The sequence below is a fragment of the Rhinatrema bivittatum genome, chromosome 4 (assembly GCF_901001135.1).
Source record: "Rhinatrema bivittatum chromosome 4, aRhiBiv1.1, whole genome shotgun sequence".
NCBI lineage: Eukaryota > Metazoa > Chordata > Amphibia > Gymnophiona > Rhinatrematidae > Rhinatrema > Rhinatrema bivittatum.
Window position 1 is genome coordinate 457,517,608 of NC_042618.1, and position 17,707 is coordinate 457,535,314.

A 17,707-nucleotide genomic window follows, 5' to 3' on the forward strand; every position below is an offset into this window, starting at 1 on the left:
CAAGACGGTTGTTACTGTTTCTTTGGAATCCTGTCCTTGTCAATAGTTAAAAGATTTTTTAGGTTCATGTTTTTAATAGAAAAGCGAGGATTCTTATACTTACCATCTTGTTCAGTATACACATCTATTACATCACTAGTTTGGTTTCCATCTCCAAGAGCAGTACTTGCTGTTACCCAGAGTGTATAGTAACTGAATTTAGCTAGGTCATCTAACATTGCAGAGAAAGTGGTATTGTCAAAATTACTGTCAATAACATCAATGGAAAAATTCTGGGGAAAAAAAAAGTAGATCTTTAGTTAAAATGTGGATTAGAATGTTTATGGCAGTATGGCTCATCGAAAAGGGGGGCTATTATGGAGGTCGATAACTTTTACTGGACCAACAGAAAGAACTTAACCACAGATGCAACGGTATAGTTAGGGGGCAAATTTCAGAGGGATTCTCTGTGGATAAAATGGGGGTTTATCCATGGAGAATGAAAATTCTCCCCTCCCACCACCTCTGTGGGGAAAAGCAAATGTGGGGAAAAAAGGGCGGTGCTGGTGCAGGCCCCCAAAAGCATACGAGGAATTTCATCTTGAAATGCTTGCGTGTTCTTCACCTGCAAAATATGTGGAGCAAATATTCTCTGCAGCACCAATTACAATGGGATATTCCTAAGGATGCTCCATGGGGAGTTTCCCTTTCAAAACTGGTTTGCAAGTGCCCGCGAGTCTGCAGGCACCACAGGAAGGTAAAAAAATTGTCCTTCCCGCTTTTAGGGGTTTTCAGGTTCCTTCTTATTGCATCTGTGGTGACTCTAGTTCTTACCATGTCTGGTACAGTAAGATACAATCTGTGACATAATGAAATCTAAAGTCCTATCTACTGTAAAAGTATTATCAGTATTTTTGGACTCTCGACTTCTCTGCATTATGGTTCTAAAACCTATGTTTAGTTCAAGAAGAAAAACCTGGGGTATTTAGACCACTACCTTTAAACTTTAATGCCAGCTAAGACAGGTGATTACCATCTTTCCCTAGAATGATATGGACTGACAGGAGGGCAGAGAGAACAAGTGTGTGATATATATAGTACAAATATTGATTGATTTACTTTCCTTCCTAGTGTCTGTTCTAAAGCTCTCTCAAGCCTGCTCATATGGTCAGAAAGGATATGCTCTGTTTAAGGACCTGTCTGAGATAAGATGGCTCTATCCAATTTACTTCTAGTGGTGAGATTTGCTTCTAGGCAGTGGTAGACATCATTCTGAAGACTGTGTACAGAGAGAGGAACTTCTCAGTTAAAAACTGTGAAACACCTTCTCTAAAATAAACTACATTATTCTTTATTGTCCAGCATGATGCTGAAAACACTATAATGTACTCTATTATCAATTACAAGCAAAAAACATACACTTTAGACCAGAAAAACGTCAAGCCTAAAACAGCCTAGCTGAAAATGGTAACAAATATTGTTCTCTGTTACCTCTATTGCCTGCATTATTCTAGGAAATCTGATGGTCATCTGTGTTTTAGTGCAGATGTTATGGGCTAAATTTCCATAAGCTGAAACTTTAGCTCTAAAAGAAAAAGTTCATTTACCAAATGATTTTATTGTACATGGAGGAAGTGGGATTTCCCAAAGAGGTTTGTTGATTTCTACTTCTCCAATAAATATTGTCATTATCAAGAACATTAGAGCTTCTACGATGCTGCAGATTTATTGTGTGATAGTCCATTTTTAACTATTTATTTCCATATATAAGCCAGTGGCTTGTAGAAGTATTTATTAATATAAATTCTTTCTTTGTATCAAGGACAATAGGTAGTTTGAAGTAGTTCCTTGAAATCTATCTTTTGTTTGTTACAAAGGAATGCAAAAGCCAAATATTCCTTTTGCACAATGATAATGCCTTCAAAGGCTTCAAGTTGCCAACAGAAAGGCCAGGGTCTACTTTGGCTGGAAACCAGTGCTATATTATTTTCTAAACTGATCCTCTTCAACTCCAGACCTACAGCACCCTTTTCCCCAGACATCCGAACATCCCCCTCCAGCACACAACACTCCTGATCTACAATAACTTCAACATTGACAACCCCCTACTTCTATTAGTTTCTCAACTACATCCCTAGACAACTTTACTCCTCCCACAGCAATATGGACACAGCCCTTGCTCCAAGACCCTTATCTACCCCCCTCTTTCCTCCCAGTAACTGCAACTGCCCACCATAAGAAACCTCAATCTCCTCCCTCCTATCCCCCCTTCCGGATCTTACCAAAGAAACCAACTTGAACAGCTCACAGCCCCCTACACATCCATGGATTGTTCTCTTCGGAGTCCTCAATCTTTTATAACCCCTGGCGCATCCATTGGCACAGCCCCCTCTGAGCATACCCCCTCCCCACGCACACTCCCCACCCTCACCCGACCCCCACAGCAACTAACCACCCTCCACCACCAATACCCAACCAATCATGACAGCATACCCTATCCCCATCCTCAAACACTTTACCCACCAACACATAACACACCACATCTCCAATCCTACTGCACACCGCATATCCCTGATACCTATCATGATCTCCCCACTTACTCAATTCCTTGGCCTCACCGCTCTTTCCATTGTATTATTCACCTCCCAATCTTTAGGGAAAAAAGCTCCCATCCTCAATGACCTCCTTTTAGACTGCAAACCTGATCTGTGCTGTCATGGAAACCTGGCTTAAACACTCAGACACAGTTCTCCTAAACCAGCTCCCCACACAATCATATGACTTCTTCTCTATTCCAAGGCCCAAAAGAAGAGGTGGAGGTCTCCTACTTGTGGTCAAAAAAGACCTTAAACTAAGACCCCTAAACACCAACACCCCACCCAGATTCAAAATTGGCCTCTTTAAGTCACATGACCTACAAATTTGCTTAGTCTACCGCCCCCCCCCCCCCCCCCCCCCGGTCTACTTGAACACAATCCCTCACCGCTCATCAAATTTATAACAGACAACCTGAACACAGACATCCCAGCCATCATACTGGGAGATTTCAACCTCCATGTGGACACCATTCCCCTCTCCTCTTCCTGCGAATCCCTGCTAAACTCCTTTAACATCTTACGCTTTGAACAACTCATCACTTCTCCCACATCCAAAGCAGGACATTCGCTCGACTTAATCTTTGTTAATGCTTGCATACATTCCTCTGACGCCCCATCTTGCACACCCGTACCGTGGTCTGACCACTCACTCATAAAAGCATACCTATCCATAAAGCAATCTTCAACACCCCGCCCCACGCACAGCAACACCGTACACTTCAGGAAACCCTGCAGCAAAGAAGACTTAATCACCTCACTCACCAACTCCCTCGACAAACTGGACCTAGCAAACCTGACTCAGCACTCTCCACCTGGAACAACCTCACAAATAACATTGCTAATAATCTTTGCCCCCTTACATCCAGAAAAATAAATCATTCACACAACTCCAAAAAACCCTGGAACACCCCCAAACTAAAAAACCTTAAACACGACCTCAGATTGAAAGAAAATGGCGCAATTGGCCTCATACAAATCCTCCTAACATACCTAATGAACCACCATCCTCAAGACAAAGCGCAACTATTACGCAGTTAAAATTCATAACTACCAGTACAACTCCAAAGCCTTATTCGCATATGTAGCTGATCTCACCAAAACGTCACCCCCCCCCCCCCCCATCTCCGATGAGGACTCCAAAACCAAATGCGAGGAACTCGCCCGCTTCTTCAATGATAAAATTGTGAAAATCTTGCTACGCTTCACCACATCCACCCCCCACACACACTCCCTCCCAAAAAACCCAAACGCCATCCTAGATTCACTTGACACTACCTCCGCCTCAGAAATTGAATCTATTCTAAAGAAATTAAACTCCTCCTCACACCCATCCAACACAATCCCCACCAAATCCCTCCTATCTATCCCAAATACAATTGCCAAACCCCTAGCTGAGATAATCAACTGCTCACTCTCCTTTGGTAAAGTCCCTGATTCCTTAAAACAGGCCATAGTTAAACCCATCCTAAAAAAAACCCAACCTTGACCCCGCTGACCCATCTAACTATCAGCCCATCTCCAACCTTCCCTTCCTTGCAAAAATCATGGAAAAAGTTGTTAACACCCAACTCACAGACCACTTAGAAAACCATAACATTTTATTACCCTCCCAATTCGGTTTCCGTAAGTTCTTCAGTACGGAAACCCTCCTTCTCTCCCTCACAGACACCCTCTTTAAAGGACTAGACCATGCCTTACTTGACATCTCCTCTGCCTTCGATATCATAAACCACAACATCCTAATTAACCGTCTCACAGAAATCGGCATCTCCGGAACAGCCCTACATTGGTTCAAATCCTATTTTGAGAACAGACACTACATAGTTAGAATTGGAAACATGGAATCCACACTCATCCAACTTATTCAAGGCATCCCCCAAGGATCCTCTCTCTCATCCACCCTCTTCAATATATACCTCCTGCCCCTCTGCCAACTCCTTTCAGATCTTGACCTCACTCACTTCATTTACGTGGATGATGTCCAAATCCTCATACCCATCCAAGAATCCCTATCCAAGTCTCTCAAGACCTGGGAAAACTGCCTTAACGCTATAAACCGCCTCTCACCAACCTCCACCTTGCTCTTAACACATCAAAAACTGAGCTCATCATCAACTCAGCACACAATCTAGTGCCCTCCCCTGATAGTAACCCCTTTCCCCCTCTCAACTTCCTTCCAGCAAAATGTACGTGAGCTTGGTGTCACCATTGACAACCAACTGAACCTAAAAAAATTCATCGACGCAACCATAAAAGAGTGCTATATCAAACTCCTTGTCCACAAAAAACCGAAACCACTCCTCCATCTCAATGATTTCTGCACAGTCCTTCAGGCCACAATTTTTTCAAAAATTGACTACTGTAATTCACTACTACTAGGCCTCCCTACCTCAACCATGAAACCACTCCAAATGCTGCAAAACGCCGCTGCCAGAATTCTAACAGACCGCAAAACAGACCATATTACCCCTGTCCTCAAGGAACTCCACTGGCATCCAATATCTTTCCGAATCCTCTACAAGAATCTCTCAATTATACAAAAAACCCTACACAACTGTAATATACACTGGCTGGACAATACCCTCCGCCTCCACACCTCCAACCGCCCCACTAGAACAGCATACAAAGGAAACCTACACACTCCCTCTCCCAAGACCACCCACCTTAGCTCCACAAAAGATCGAGCCCTATCGATTGCAGGACCCACCCTTTGGAACACCATGCCTCCTGACCTTCATCTAGAGCCATGCACCCAGAAATTAAAAAAAAAAACTAAAGACCTGTCTCTTTAAACAGGCATTCCCAGGGAGATCACGTGATGTGGTGAACGAGGAAGGACGCTGCCTCCCCTCGCTCCGGGTTCTGTCCTCCCCGAACTAACAAAATTAGAACAATTACCTCGCCGAACCACGGTAAAATCCACAGGGGCTCTTCTGGGACAGTTGGCTGCTTCATCGGAAACCGGGAGCCCGTGGATATGAGCGCCAAACCAGTGAGAAAGGAAAAAGCAAAAGCTGCTGAGCCGGAGCCCAAAATGGCGGACGTCAATTCTTCCCGGGACGGTGCGGGGGTTGACGAGCAGACTGTAGTCCGCATTACGGAAGCAGTGATAAAAGGGCTAGAGCCAAAATTTGAAGACTTATCTGGGCGATTTGGAGCCTTAAAAGAAGCACTAGGTGATGTCGGACGCCGGATAGACATCGCGGAAGGCCGTGTCTCGGCAGCTGAGGAAGATATCATGGCGGCGACCACGCGGTTAACAGCAGTTGAAAGGTGTGTTAAGGCAGCGGAGCAAAAACTTGAGGACTTGGAAAATAGAGCCCGCCGAAATAACTTGAAATTTATGGGCTTTATTGAAAATATACCCGAGACGGAGCTTAAAACTACGCTGGAGAGCTGGCTGCCGACTGCTCTCAATCTGCCCGCATTGGAAGGCAAGTTACAGATAGAGAGAGCTCACCGCCTAGGACCAAAAAGAGACTCTGATAGGAGACCCAGACTGGTTATTGCCCGATTTTTGGATTGGGATCAAAAGAACATAATTTTCACTGCTTACAAGAAACACAGGGAGCTGAGATACCATGAAGGTAAAATCATAATTTTCCAAGATTTTTCCGCCGCTGTAGCGGCCAAACGGAAGTTGTTTACACCGACCTGCAGCACCCTCTATAATAAAAATATCCGGTTTGCCCTCCAATTTCCAGCGATCCTTAAAATCTGGAACGAGGGGCAGATCGTGACCTTTGATGCACCTGAGAAAGCGGCGGATTGGATCACTGCCTTAGCAGCCAAAAAATGACAGTAATGTTGAGGAGGAAGTTATATCTCTTTAAGCGCAAAGCCCAGGCTTGGAACGCAGCATGTCTTGGGTAGAGTGCGCGAGTTCAACTATCAGGTTCACTTTAAGTTATGATACTGCGAACACTAGTTCATGGAGCCTTTACAGCTTGTTGCTCCCTCCAGGGGCGTAGGGGTCAATTTGGGATCGGAGATGGTTGGTCATATGTGGCAAGGGGAGGGCAGAACCTGGTCACATTAATACGGATCTCCAACCCCCTTGAGCTAGGGGGCTTTGATTTGAGGGTTTGAGGGGACTAAGTTTCTGGGGAGCGCTGGGCATGGCAGCAGCACGGAAGGGGGGGAGAGGGTGGGGTATGGGGAATATGGGAACATGGGGAAAGCTTGCAGCATTTGGACTAGGAGGAAGGGAACTATGGTACACTTGTGTGAGTATAACCATCCGGGAAACAGAGGACTGGGGGCCCAGGCTGGGGGGCTCACCGGTAAAGATCGATTTGTCCTGGGATCAACCTTCCTGCTACAGGTTGGATAAATGACTTATCTAAGGGTGAACTCGTGGAATGTGGGAGGAATGGGCTCTCCTGTAAAACGCCAGAAAATATTAAGCACATTGAAACCATTGAGAGCAGACATCGTGGGCCTCCAAGAGACACATTTGTCGGCGGTAGAGAGTCAGAAACTGAAACGAGGTTGGATTGGTCACTGCTTTTACTCCCCGTCAGTCAAAAAAAAGGCGGGAACGGCCCTCCTGATCCATAAGAATCTGAGATTTGAGCTAGAACAACAATATGCTGACGAAGACGGCAGGATATTAATTGTAGTCGGCAAACTACAGGGCCGGGAAGTAACCATTTGCTCTATATATGCCCCTAATCAATATTCGCACCATTTCTTCCAACATCTTATGGGGAAAATAATGTCCATGATGAGGGGTCACCTAATTCTCTTGGGCGACTTTAATTGCGTTCATGACTCTGCGTTGGACAGATCGCAGCCGGGGGCAAGACCGGATATCGCTACAGGGAAAGGGATTGCTTACCTATGTAGAGAGCTCACATTGATTGACATCTGGAGAACGTTGCATCCCACAGAGCGCGATTACACGCATGTGTCTCGGGCGCATGCGACGATGTCCCGGATAGATTATATTCTGATCTCAGAAGCAATGTTCCCTACAGTGCGTGAAGCGACTATCGGTGACGTAGCAATCTCGGATCATGCAGTGATCGGGCTGGCTGTGCACATAGGGTCGCATATGTCTACACCGAAATTGTGGCGCTTTCCAACACATTTAGCGGAGGACCAGAACTTTCAGAAATTCTTGATGTCTAAATGGAAAGAGTTTGCGGAACATAACAAGGAACATGAAGATCGACCAGGCCTGTACTGGGAAACCAGCAAGGCCGTTATGCGGGGTGAGATATCTTCCTATATGATAGCGCAGTCGAAAGTTCTTCATAAGAAAATTTTGGACTTGGAACAGACCCTTGCAAAAGCCAAGAAAGAACTGAGCATTCGAAGGAGTACGGAAACCTTGGCTAATTATAAGGAGAGTCTTCAGGCACTTAATGATGTGTTACATCTCAGAGCGCAGCGTACTTTGCTGGCGGGGGCGCACAAGTTATTTAGATATGGCAATAAGGCAGGTCGACTCCTGGCCAATCTTGTACGATTGCAACGAGGGAAAACGTTCATTGATAAGTTGAAGGATGAACAGGGGAAGCCTATCACTGCTAGTGGAAAAGTGGTTGAGGAATTTCGTCGATTCTATATGGCTTTGTATCAAGAAGATCGAGCGGGTGGCGCTAAGGAGGAATCCCGGTTTTTCAATGGATTGGACTTACCACAGGTCACGGAAGACCATTTACGTAGGCTAAATGAACCTATCACTCTGGAGGAACTACAAGGGGTTATTCACGCCAGTAAAAGAAGTAAGGCACCCGGACCCGATGGATTGAGCGCTGAATACTATAAAATTCTCAAAGACGACGCATCGGTGGCTTTGTTAGCATTCTTTCAAGAAGCCCAGGATAAAGGGCACTTTCCAGACGGCGTGACCAAAGCCTACATCACAGTGCTGGAGAAGCCGGGCAAGGATCTGTCGCGACCCGCAGCATATAGACCAATATCTTTACTAAACTGCGAGGCGAAACTCTTTGCCAAAATCCTTGCCGATCGATTAAGTGTGGTTTTCCCATATTTGATTATGGAGCACCAAGCGGGTTTTGTTAAGGGTAGAGCCATAAGCACTAATATGCTAAAGTTATTGGTGTCAATGGCTGATTGCCAGGCCAAGGGGTTGGAGGCGTTAGTAGTCACATTCGATTCGGAAAAAGCCTTTGATAGGGTTTCATGGGACTACTTGTTTTCTGTACTGGAACGTTATGGCTTTAAAGGGGAAATTGTAAACTGTATTTCTATGTTATACCATAATCCAATTTCAGCAATTCTGGCGAATGGCCAGGTTTCTGCGGATTTCCGCCTCTGTCGTGGTACTCGCCAAGGGTGCCCGCTCTCTCCCCTCCTATATATCCTGTCAATCGATCCACTTTTACGGAAAATTGCGGGAGATCCCCTGATCAGAGGCTTTACTTCGGGCACCCAGAACTTTAATATCTCCGCTTTTGCAGATGATGTGTTAGTCTTCCTTACATCCCCCCAGCAAGACCTACCAAAAGTTTTGCAGTATCAGAGGGACTTTGGGGAGTTTGCCGGCCTGAAAATAAACACGGAAAAATCTGAAGCCATGGCCCTAGGTCCTAACATACGGAGGGAATGGGAAGGTGATTTTCCCTTACAATGGGTGGAAAAAGATATGAGATATCTTGGGATACGTCTTACAAGTGAGGTTCAACATCTATATAAGGCCAATATTGACCCCTTGTTCCAACATATGAAAAATAAGCTGAAAGGCTGGGCGAGCTTACCTTTATCCCTTACAGGCAAGATTTTCCTTTTGAAAATGATAGAATTACCGAAATGGATATATGTGTTACAACAAATTCCCCTGTGGCTCAGGACAGCGGAGGTGTTGAGAATCCATAGGTTAGTACGCCAATTCTTATGGGGGACCCATAAGGCGCGTCTCCCGCTGTCCATCTTAATGTTGCCTAAGGAGCAGGGAGGTTTGGCATGCCCGAACTGGAGGGACTACAATCTTACGTGTATTCTTCGCCATATATACGACTGGTTTAATGGTACTAGCACGTACACCCCACTGAAGTTCTTAGAGGAATGGATGTTCCCTTACAAGCCTCTGAATGTTTTACAAGTCCCGGGGACAGAAGTACCTGCCCGCTTAAAAAATAATTTGATTGTATACTCGAGCAGGGGAGCTTGGAGATATCTTTGTCGGACAAAACTAAAGATGGCTAGTACGGTTACCCCTTACATATCCTTTTTAGGTAATCCCCAGTTTCCTAGTGGAATGACCTCTCGGGTGTTTCAGGTGTGGGCTAACCGGGGGCTGGCCAATATACATGATTGTTTTGATGTTAAATCTTTAGTTCTGAAAAGTTTTCAAGAGCTAAAAGTTCAGTATGGTCTAGTTTCCCAAGATTTTTTTGCCTATCTACAGATTAGGCATTATATATTCTCGCTACCCCAATTATTGGGAGACTTCTTCAAAGCTCTTGAACTGCAAGCCTTCTTTACCTCCCTGGGGCGGAGACCTAATTCTAGCGGGGCTTTTTCTAAAGTGTTGAAGGCGCTTGATAATAATTCTGCCATTGCAGCGATTCAAGATAAATGGGGGAAAAAGGCAAATCTTGCTTTAAGTGCAGATGATATCAGAATTAGTCTTCAAGAATGTCACAGATTGACGGAGAATATTCTACTCAATGAAGTCAGATATAAAACATTGCATTGTATGTATATGTCACGAACACAGATGTATGCTGCCAAATTATGTGAGGTTGCTAAATGTTTAAAGTGTGGTCTCTTGGAGGGCACTCTGTATCACCTTCTCTGGGAATGTGGGGAGATAAAACAATTCTGGAATGCGATCCTCTTGGACGCAGGTGGAGTTTTGGGATATCCATTACCTTGTGATCCTAACTTTTGCCTTTTAGGATTACCGGTTAGTGAATTGGTCGACATGGATCCTGCGGATGAGGCCTTCGCAAAGAAAGCTATGTTGATCGGTTTACAGACTATAATGGCTAAGTGGATAGCAGTGGATAGGCCAGAAAAGGCCCAGTGGCAAACACGGATGGTGAACTTGATGCGTTTTGAATACATGTCGGCCACTCATTCGACTACCAAACAGATGAGACTTTGGGAGGCGACTTGGTTGAGCTTTAAGCGCAGGCTGCCACAGAGTGTACAGGCATCCCTGCAGCTTCAATTGCGAATGGATTACCGGGAATCCACTAGAGAGCCCAGGAGGTCCTGATACCCCACAAGTTTCCTTGTACTTTCACGTACTGAATGCTGTACACTGAGTACCATCTTGAGGACTTTCAAACTAACACTTCCTAGTATTGACTGATTTAATACGGGGGGGAGGGGGGAGGATGGGGGGGGGGGGAACCGGGCAGGGTGGGGTGTATCTTCAGTTTACTGTTACTGGATGTTTTGTATTCCAAAAATATCAAAATTTTCAATAAAGAAATTTCAAAAAAAAAAAAAACAAAAAACAGGCATTCCCAGAATAGTGCTCCACCCCCCACCTCACCCTATAACAACTCCCCTCAGCCACTTAATTTCCCTCCCCCAGGTCTTACCCTCATCTTTTATCACCCCCTGCCCCGTTTCCCCCCTTATCTTGAAATCCACCTCAGGTATTAAAAACCTCCATAATCCCCCCCTGAACAGAGTCTATAACCCCACCCCTCGCTAATTTAACCCCCTCCACCCCTCCTCCAACCCCTTGAATCCTAAATTAACGTACTTAGATTATGGGGGTCATTTTCCTGAAGGATCGCACGCGAAAAGTCCCTTATTGCGTTTGATACCAAGATGGGGGCGGAGTTGGCCCCAGAAGAGGAGGAGTCGGGGCGTCACCGGGGCCGACTCCGCGAAGATGCCGCGGACGACGAAAAGGTAAGGCCCTTTTCGCGTCCTAGTTCGCGCCCAATAGCTACACCTTCTATGGTGGTGCTATTGGGTGTGAAACCGGCAGCGATCGCACCGTGGCGGTGCGATCGCTGCCGGCTAGCGCAGGATCGCCCCCCCGTTTCGGCCCCCTGCCCCTCATTTCCTAAAGTATCGCAGGCCTCCGATACTTTAGAAAATGAGGCCATATGTCTCTTACAATACATTTTAAATTGCCTTAGGTTGATCTCCCCAATCATCTGTATCAAAATCGTATTATTGCATTATTGAATACATATTGTACTGTACGTTTTATTGTATTATTGTATGTATATCCTCTATTCTTACCTAGTTGTATATGTATATCCTCTATTGTATATCTATATCCTCTATAATTATCAAGTATGTATATACACTATTCTATTCAAGTTCTGGTGACATCCCCCTCCAAGTTACTATGCACCCTGTTCCATGTACTGCGTTTAAGTCCCTTGTAAACCAATATGATGTTCCTACGAATACCGGCCTATAAAAGCTTTTAAATAAATAAATAAATAAATAAATAAATAAATAAATAAACAAACAAACAAACTACACTGACATCAAGTAGACATTACTGGAAAGGGTTGTTAGAATTTATTATAATTTACTTGTCTAAGACAAACCATGGGACACACATTTGAACTGACAAATGATATATCTTTATATCACAGCTAGAGTAGGTGATATTTGCCAGGAGTCAATGAGGGGCAAGGGATTGAAGACTAATGAGCCTTTTTATTTAAATATAACAGATATGGCTGTTTTTGTTTAAGGATAGATGGTGAAGGTGAGATACAGGATAGTAGACATGAAGTGAGATTCTAATTGTAGCCTTGGGCTGGCTGCTTATATCAAAGGAAAAGCAGTTTTCTGGTGGTTGTAAGTTTCCTTGTAGTTATAAGCTTAAAAAAATGATTTGTCCGGTAGTACTCAGATAAACAGATGTCATTTTGTATAGAGCGAAAGGAAGGTAATTTTGATATTCTCTGATTTTGTTTTATTTCAAGCTAGATGAACAATATTAAGACTAGTACCTGCACTCTGAGGAGTGAATTTTCAAAGGACTTCCACACAGAAAATCAGCATATATGTATGTAAGCACTTGATTACATGCTATTATATAAATATGAAAAGTATGCATGTATTTTCAGCTTCGTGAACACATTTACCTATACAAAAAAGGAGCTGTCTAGGGGAAATCCTAGGTGGGACTAAGAGATATGTACATAAGTTGTAATTTTATAAGAGATTTATATGAATGCATTTAGGCAACTTATTTGCTTAATTTTACACCTTCCAATTGTCTAGCACAACTGATATCACACTCATCTCTTGTCTGCTATTGCTTGGGTAGAAAGTCTGGGTGAATTGGGAGGATATCAGGGTGAAGAATTAGAAAGTTCTTGATGACCTGGAGAAGGTACTGGCAAACTGATGATTTCAGTTATGATTTCAGTTATGCACGTATGTTTTAAAATATACCAACTTGCCTCTACCCTTCCTAGGCTTAGGGATAACCTGCATGGAGCGGCAGTTGATACTACCCTTAAAAAATGAATAATAATTACAATTTTTTCTTTTAAAGAGAACTTGCTGGGCAGACTGGATGGACCATTTTGGTCTTTATCTGCTGTCATTCACTATGTTAACTTCCCCAAATAAATCAGGATTTTTCGTGAGCAAGTCCTATTTTGTTTTGCACATAAAATATGCAAGTGTATGTCTATAAAATTGGTAAGAAAAGTATGTGCTTACGCTGAATTGCAGATATTTGCATGTAACCAAACATATGCACTTATGTTGGGGGGTAGACATACACATATTTTATAATCTGTGCATATTTGATACAGGCAGATAATAAAGTACTATAGTAGATCTCCACGCGGCCATATGTACATGTATATGGGCTGCATGGAGATGTTTGAAAGTTGTCCTCTCTTAATATTAGGCTAATTTAGTGCCAGGGCACTTTCAGGAGATTTGTTGTGATTTTACTTAAAATAGACAGGGAATATTATTTGTATGTGAAAGTTTGGAGTTCTCCATGAGGCAAGTTGCTTGTGGACCAGCTGAAGTATGGGAAAGAATTGCAGATCTCCCAAGCATCAGCAACTGCTTCATCAACCATCTGGACTGCAGAGAAGTTAATCTAAGTATTAATCAATCATGTAATATTAGACTGACAACTTGTGCTAATATTCTGGTCAGAATTTTAAAAAATCATTTTTTAAAATTTGCTTGAAGTGAACAGCACTGAGATATAAAGCAGGAATTATTAACAGGGTGTGAGGGGGGCAGTCCACACCAGGTGACTGCCAGGAGGGAGTGCCATTGGGAGGTTTGAAATCAGGGGCAACCTGAAGGACAAAGGCCTGGAGAAGTCTCAGAAGATGTCATCCTGCTACAGTCCAAAGAAAACGGAGACCCAGAGGGGGCTGTGGCAGAGCCCATCCCTCCATGGCCCGAAGAAAGAAAAGGCCCAGTGGGGCTGCAGTGGAGTCCATCCCACTGTGGCCGGAAGAAAGAGGAGGCAGGACTGCGCTGCAACCCATTCTGCCACAGCCTGAAAAAAGAGGAGGCCCAGCAAAGCCATAGCGGAGCCCATTCCACCATGGCCTGAAGAAAGGGCCATGGTGGGACGGGGAGGTCATGAGAGTGTGGGACGGGGAGGTATTGAGAGTGTGTGGGTAAGTGTGACTGAGAGCCTGTGCGCATTGCTTGCTACTGCATCAAAGGCCTGTTTAAGGATGGACTCCATTCGTCTATCGTGTGCATCCTTTAAGGCTGCTCCTCCCTCCACTGGGATAGTTGTTCGCTTAGAGACAGCACAGACCAGTGCATCCACTTTAGGGAAACACAAACGCTCTCTCACTGCTGGATCCAATGGGTATAGAACTTCTAATGCTCGCTCCCTTTAAAACATGCTTCTGGGGCATCCCATTCCAGGTCAATTAACTCCAGGATGGCTTCCAGTACTGGAAAGTAGCAAGAGGCTTTCCGTAGGGAAATCAGAATGGGCTTCTTCTTTGGTTCTATTATAGAGTCCACCCTAGGAACTCCCAGCATCTTCAGGGTCTGGGAAACCAGGGCCGGCAATTTGTCTCATTGGAAAAACCATAACATGGTCTGATATGGTTCTAAACCAGGGGTATCTCCCCATCTTCCAAGGAATCTGTATTCTCCTCTTCATCTATGCCATCCTGGTCCCTGCCAGGGATACCCTTGATGAGATGAGGCATGCCTCGAGGTCTGCCGATAGGACTGGGAGAGGGATGGCTTACCGGCTGAGGTTTCGTCTGGACAGGGGCAAGTGAGGTTGCTGACTGTGCCTGTACAAAGGCTTGAAGGCCCTGGAAAAATTCCACCCAAGAGAAGGCATCCAGGTCCATGCCTAGCCCAGGAGATACTGGGGTAGGTGCCACTGAATTTCCCAGTCCCATGAATGACCCAGTCCCAGGGGTACTCAGATCCGGGGTACTTCCAGTTAAGGCTGTGGCTAACCTATCCTCTGAATGGGAGGAGCCGGGCTTAGCAAAGTCCAGGGAGGCCAGTTCTCCCTGGGCTTCATCACAGTGCTGACATAAGCAAAAATCCAGGTCAGACTGTGCTGTCCTAATATGATATGCAGCGCAGAAAGAAAGGCGCTTATGTTTCTTGGCTGCCAGAGCTATTGGTGGCGGTAACTGTGTGTTCTGTCGGCTTTCGCTTAAAATTTTATGGGCACAGATTTCAGGTGCCTAGGTGGGACGCGAGCACACACACAGCCTGTGCACCCAGCTTTACCTGTATTTTGTGCTTAATGGGTTGTGCGCGTATCTACGCGCGTGAAGTTGTGCGCAGAGCCAACGCACTGCGCATACTGACATTCTACGGAGGACAATATGGCACACACAAAGATGTGTGCATGATGGTGGTGTGCCAACCAAGCCTAAAGCAAGGCCTAGCCCACTGGGGGGCCGCTCAACCCGCTCGGAAGCCCACTTCCACTTATCCCAATGGGATCGGGAACGACATCCATATAGCACACCGAGATAGGAGACCGGAGGAAGTCTTACTGACACCCCTCCAAATGTTTCTGAATCGAAAGGTAAATCATCTTCTCTCTCTTTTTACTTATCTGGGCTCAGTGCTTACCGGCTACAGTGGGAGAGGGCTTTGGCCAACATAGCCACACTTAGCTTCCGGCACCCGCTGCCTTTCAACTACTTAAACAGCAAAGTCCATGCCGGGAACCGGCTACCGGACAAAGGCACACTTCTGCGGGATCTCGGAAATTGCCTCAGGAATTCTCAACTGGGGGAGGGACCTTTAGGTATCACCGCAGGGAGCGGCGCTCAATTTTTTATCCAATTTAAATGCAGAATATCTCCTTCCAAAAGGTACAGCGATCCCCATAGGGAAAGGTATGTCCACCATCTGCTGGAGATGGAGAAATATTGAAGGGTTGAGGTCAATGCAGGGGTGTATCTAGGGTGATGTCAATTTTGAAATCTGACTCCATCGCCATCTGCTGGCAGGGGAGCATAACCCATTGGTCCTGAATCCATCTGGCTATATGTTAGGAAATTGTAATTGTTTACTCATGGCTTTCTGTGGGCCAAACCCCCATCGAACGTACTTTACAATAGGGCTAATAACATGAGTTCCATGTACCTTTTTTGCAAGACATTATAGTACATGACATCTTCTGGTTGGCACCCCAGTAGTACATGCAAAAATAATATCCATGCTGTGATTTTTTTTTTACCTCAGTAGATTACGAATATCTTTTTATAATGCAAAATCTGTTATTAGAAGTGCAGTTTTGAATTGTGTGTGGTGAGGGCTGGGAAGGCAGGGGTGCAAGGCTGTATAGTATAGTTTGCCTAATACATCTAATACCCTTGCACCAACCTGGAGAAAGTGTGTACCATATACAGACCCTCACAATTCATCCATCTCCCCCTTCTCCAGGGTGCAAATGCTGGGGAAACATAGTAGACAAGTGATTAGGTTTCTGGGAGGGTGGAAGGATTGCCAGCTTCCTAGAAATATTATCACTGACACTCTATTTGCCACTTCTCTGGGAACAGTGACCCATGCTTTGCCCCTTCTGCAGCATTTCAATTCAATGCTGTGCTTGGGGGGGGGGAGGGAGGGGAGAGCACCATCTCATCCCTCGCTTCAGGCAGCAGCCACCCCCGGCTGAAATATGTGATGGCTTGGGCCCGGAACATCTGGGGCGCCTTGCACATAATTCCCTCATAATTGACTGACTTTACAAAGATTTGATGGCTGTACCTTGTGGATGCACAGCTGTCAGAATGGTGGTGGTGGTGATGGTGGGGGGAGGGGGGCTATAGAGGCTATGGTCCTCCAAAACACATTTCAGCTGGCAAGCATTGCTGGCTGTGGATGGTGAATTTCCACGCTCCCTCCCACTCTCCCCAGAAGAGCAACAGTGGGGCAATCTACCCTCCCTGCACCCCACCTGTATCCCCTATCTCACCGGCTACTCTCACAAGGAGGACAGCAGCCTTGCAGCCCCCTCCCCTCCAGCGCGTGTTTCCCCCCCCCCCCCCCACCTTCCTCTCCAAGGGCCTGAATGCTCGGGCCCTGCCCCTGGCAGAAGAGGAGGGAGGATGCGCTAGAGTTGCTGCAAGGCTGCTGTCCTCCTCCTCCTCCTCCTGGTCTGAAGAGAGAAGCACCAGTGGGTGAGGGGATCCAGAAGGGGCAGGGATTGAGGGAACCAGGCATTGCTGGGGGGCGGAGGAAGGATGCCAAAGGAAATATCTACTCTGAGTGCTACATACACCGCTGAGAGAGCAGGATTAATGGTTTCTGATATAACATACATAAAGCTAATTTTCATAATTTTGTAATGCTAATAAATTATTCTGTGCCATAATGTCATGTGCTTCTGTTTCCCATTGAGTATAAGAATCTAAATGGGTTAACTAAATCTGCATGTACTGATTTTGTTTATGTTACTTGCAATAGTAATATAAAGGTGAACTTTCAAAAGTTGTGCATGTAAAAAATAGCACTTAGGTATGTAAAATAACATATATGCAAGCATGTGCTATTTTAGAAACCTCAACATACGTGCATACATCAGGGCCCGTGAGTAACTATGCGCATGTAAGCAAGGGGAAGGCCAGGGGAGATCCGAGGTGGGGCCAACATTTACATGAGAAAGTTGCTATTTTATAAGCAGTTTATGCATGTAAATTTGACAGTTTACTCACATATATTTACTCCTGATAAATATCTGA

At 45.1% G+C, this 17,707-nt stretch overlaps 1 protein-coding gene across 1 annotated transcript in view; it reads right to left on the reverse strand.

Annotated features, from left to right (window-relative positions):
- The window catches only part of PTPRQ (protein tyrosine phosphatase receptor type Q), a 414,802-nt gene that overhangs the window by 148,014 nt on the left and 249,081 nt on the right, over positions 1 to 17,707 (reverse strand). The window contains exon 37 of the mRNA XM_029597117.1: positions 104 to 272. Within this exon, the coding sequence (XP_029452977.1) occupies positions 104 to 272 (169 nt within the window). The remainder of the gene's footprint in view (positions 1 to 103; positions 273 to 17,707) is intronic.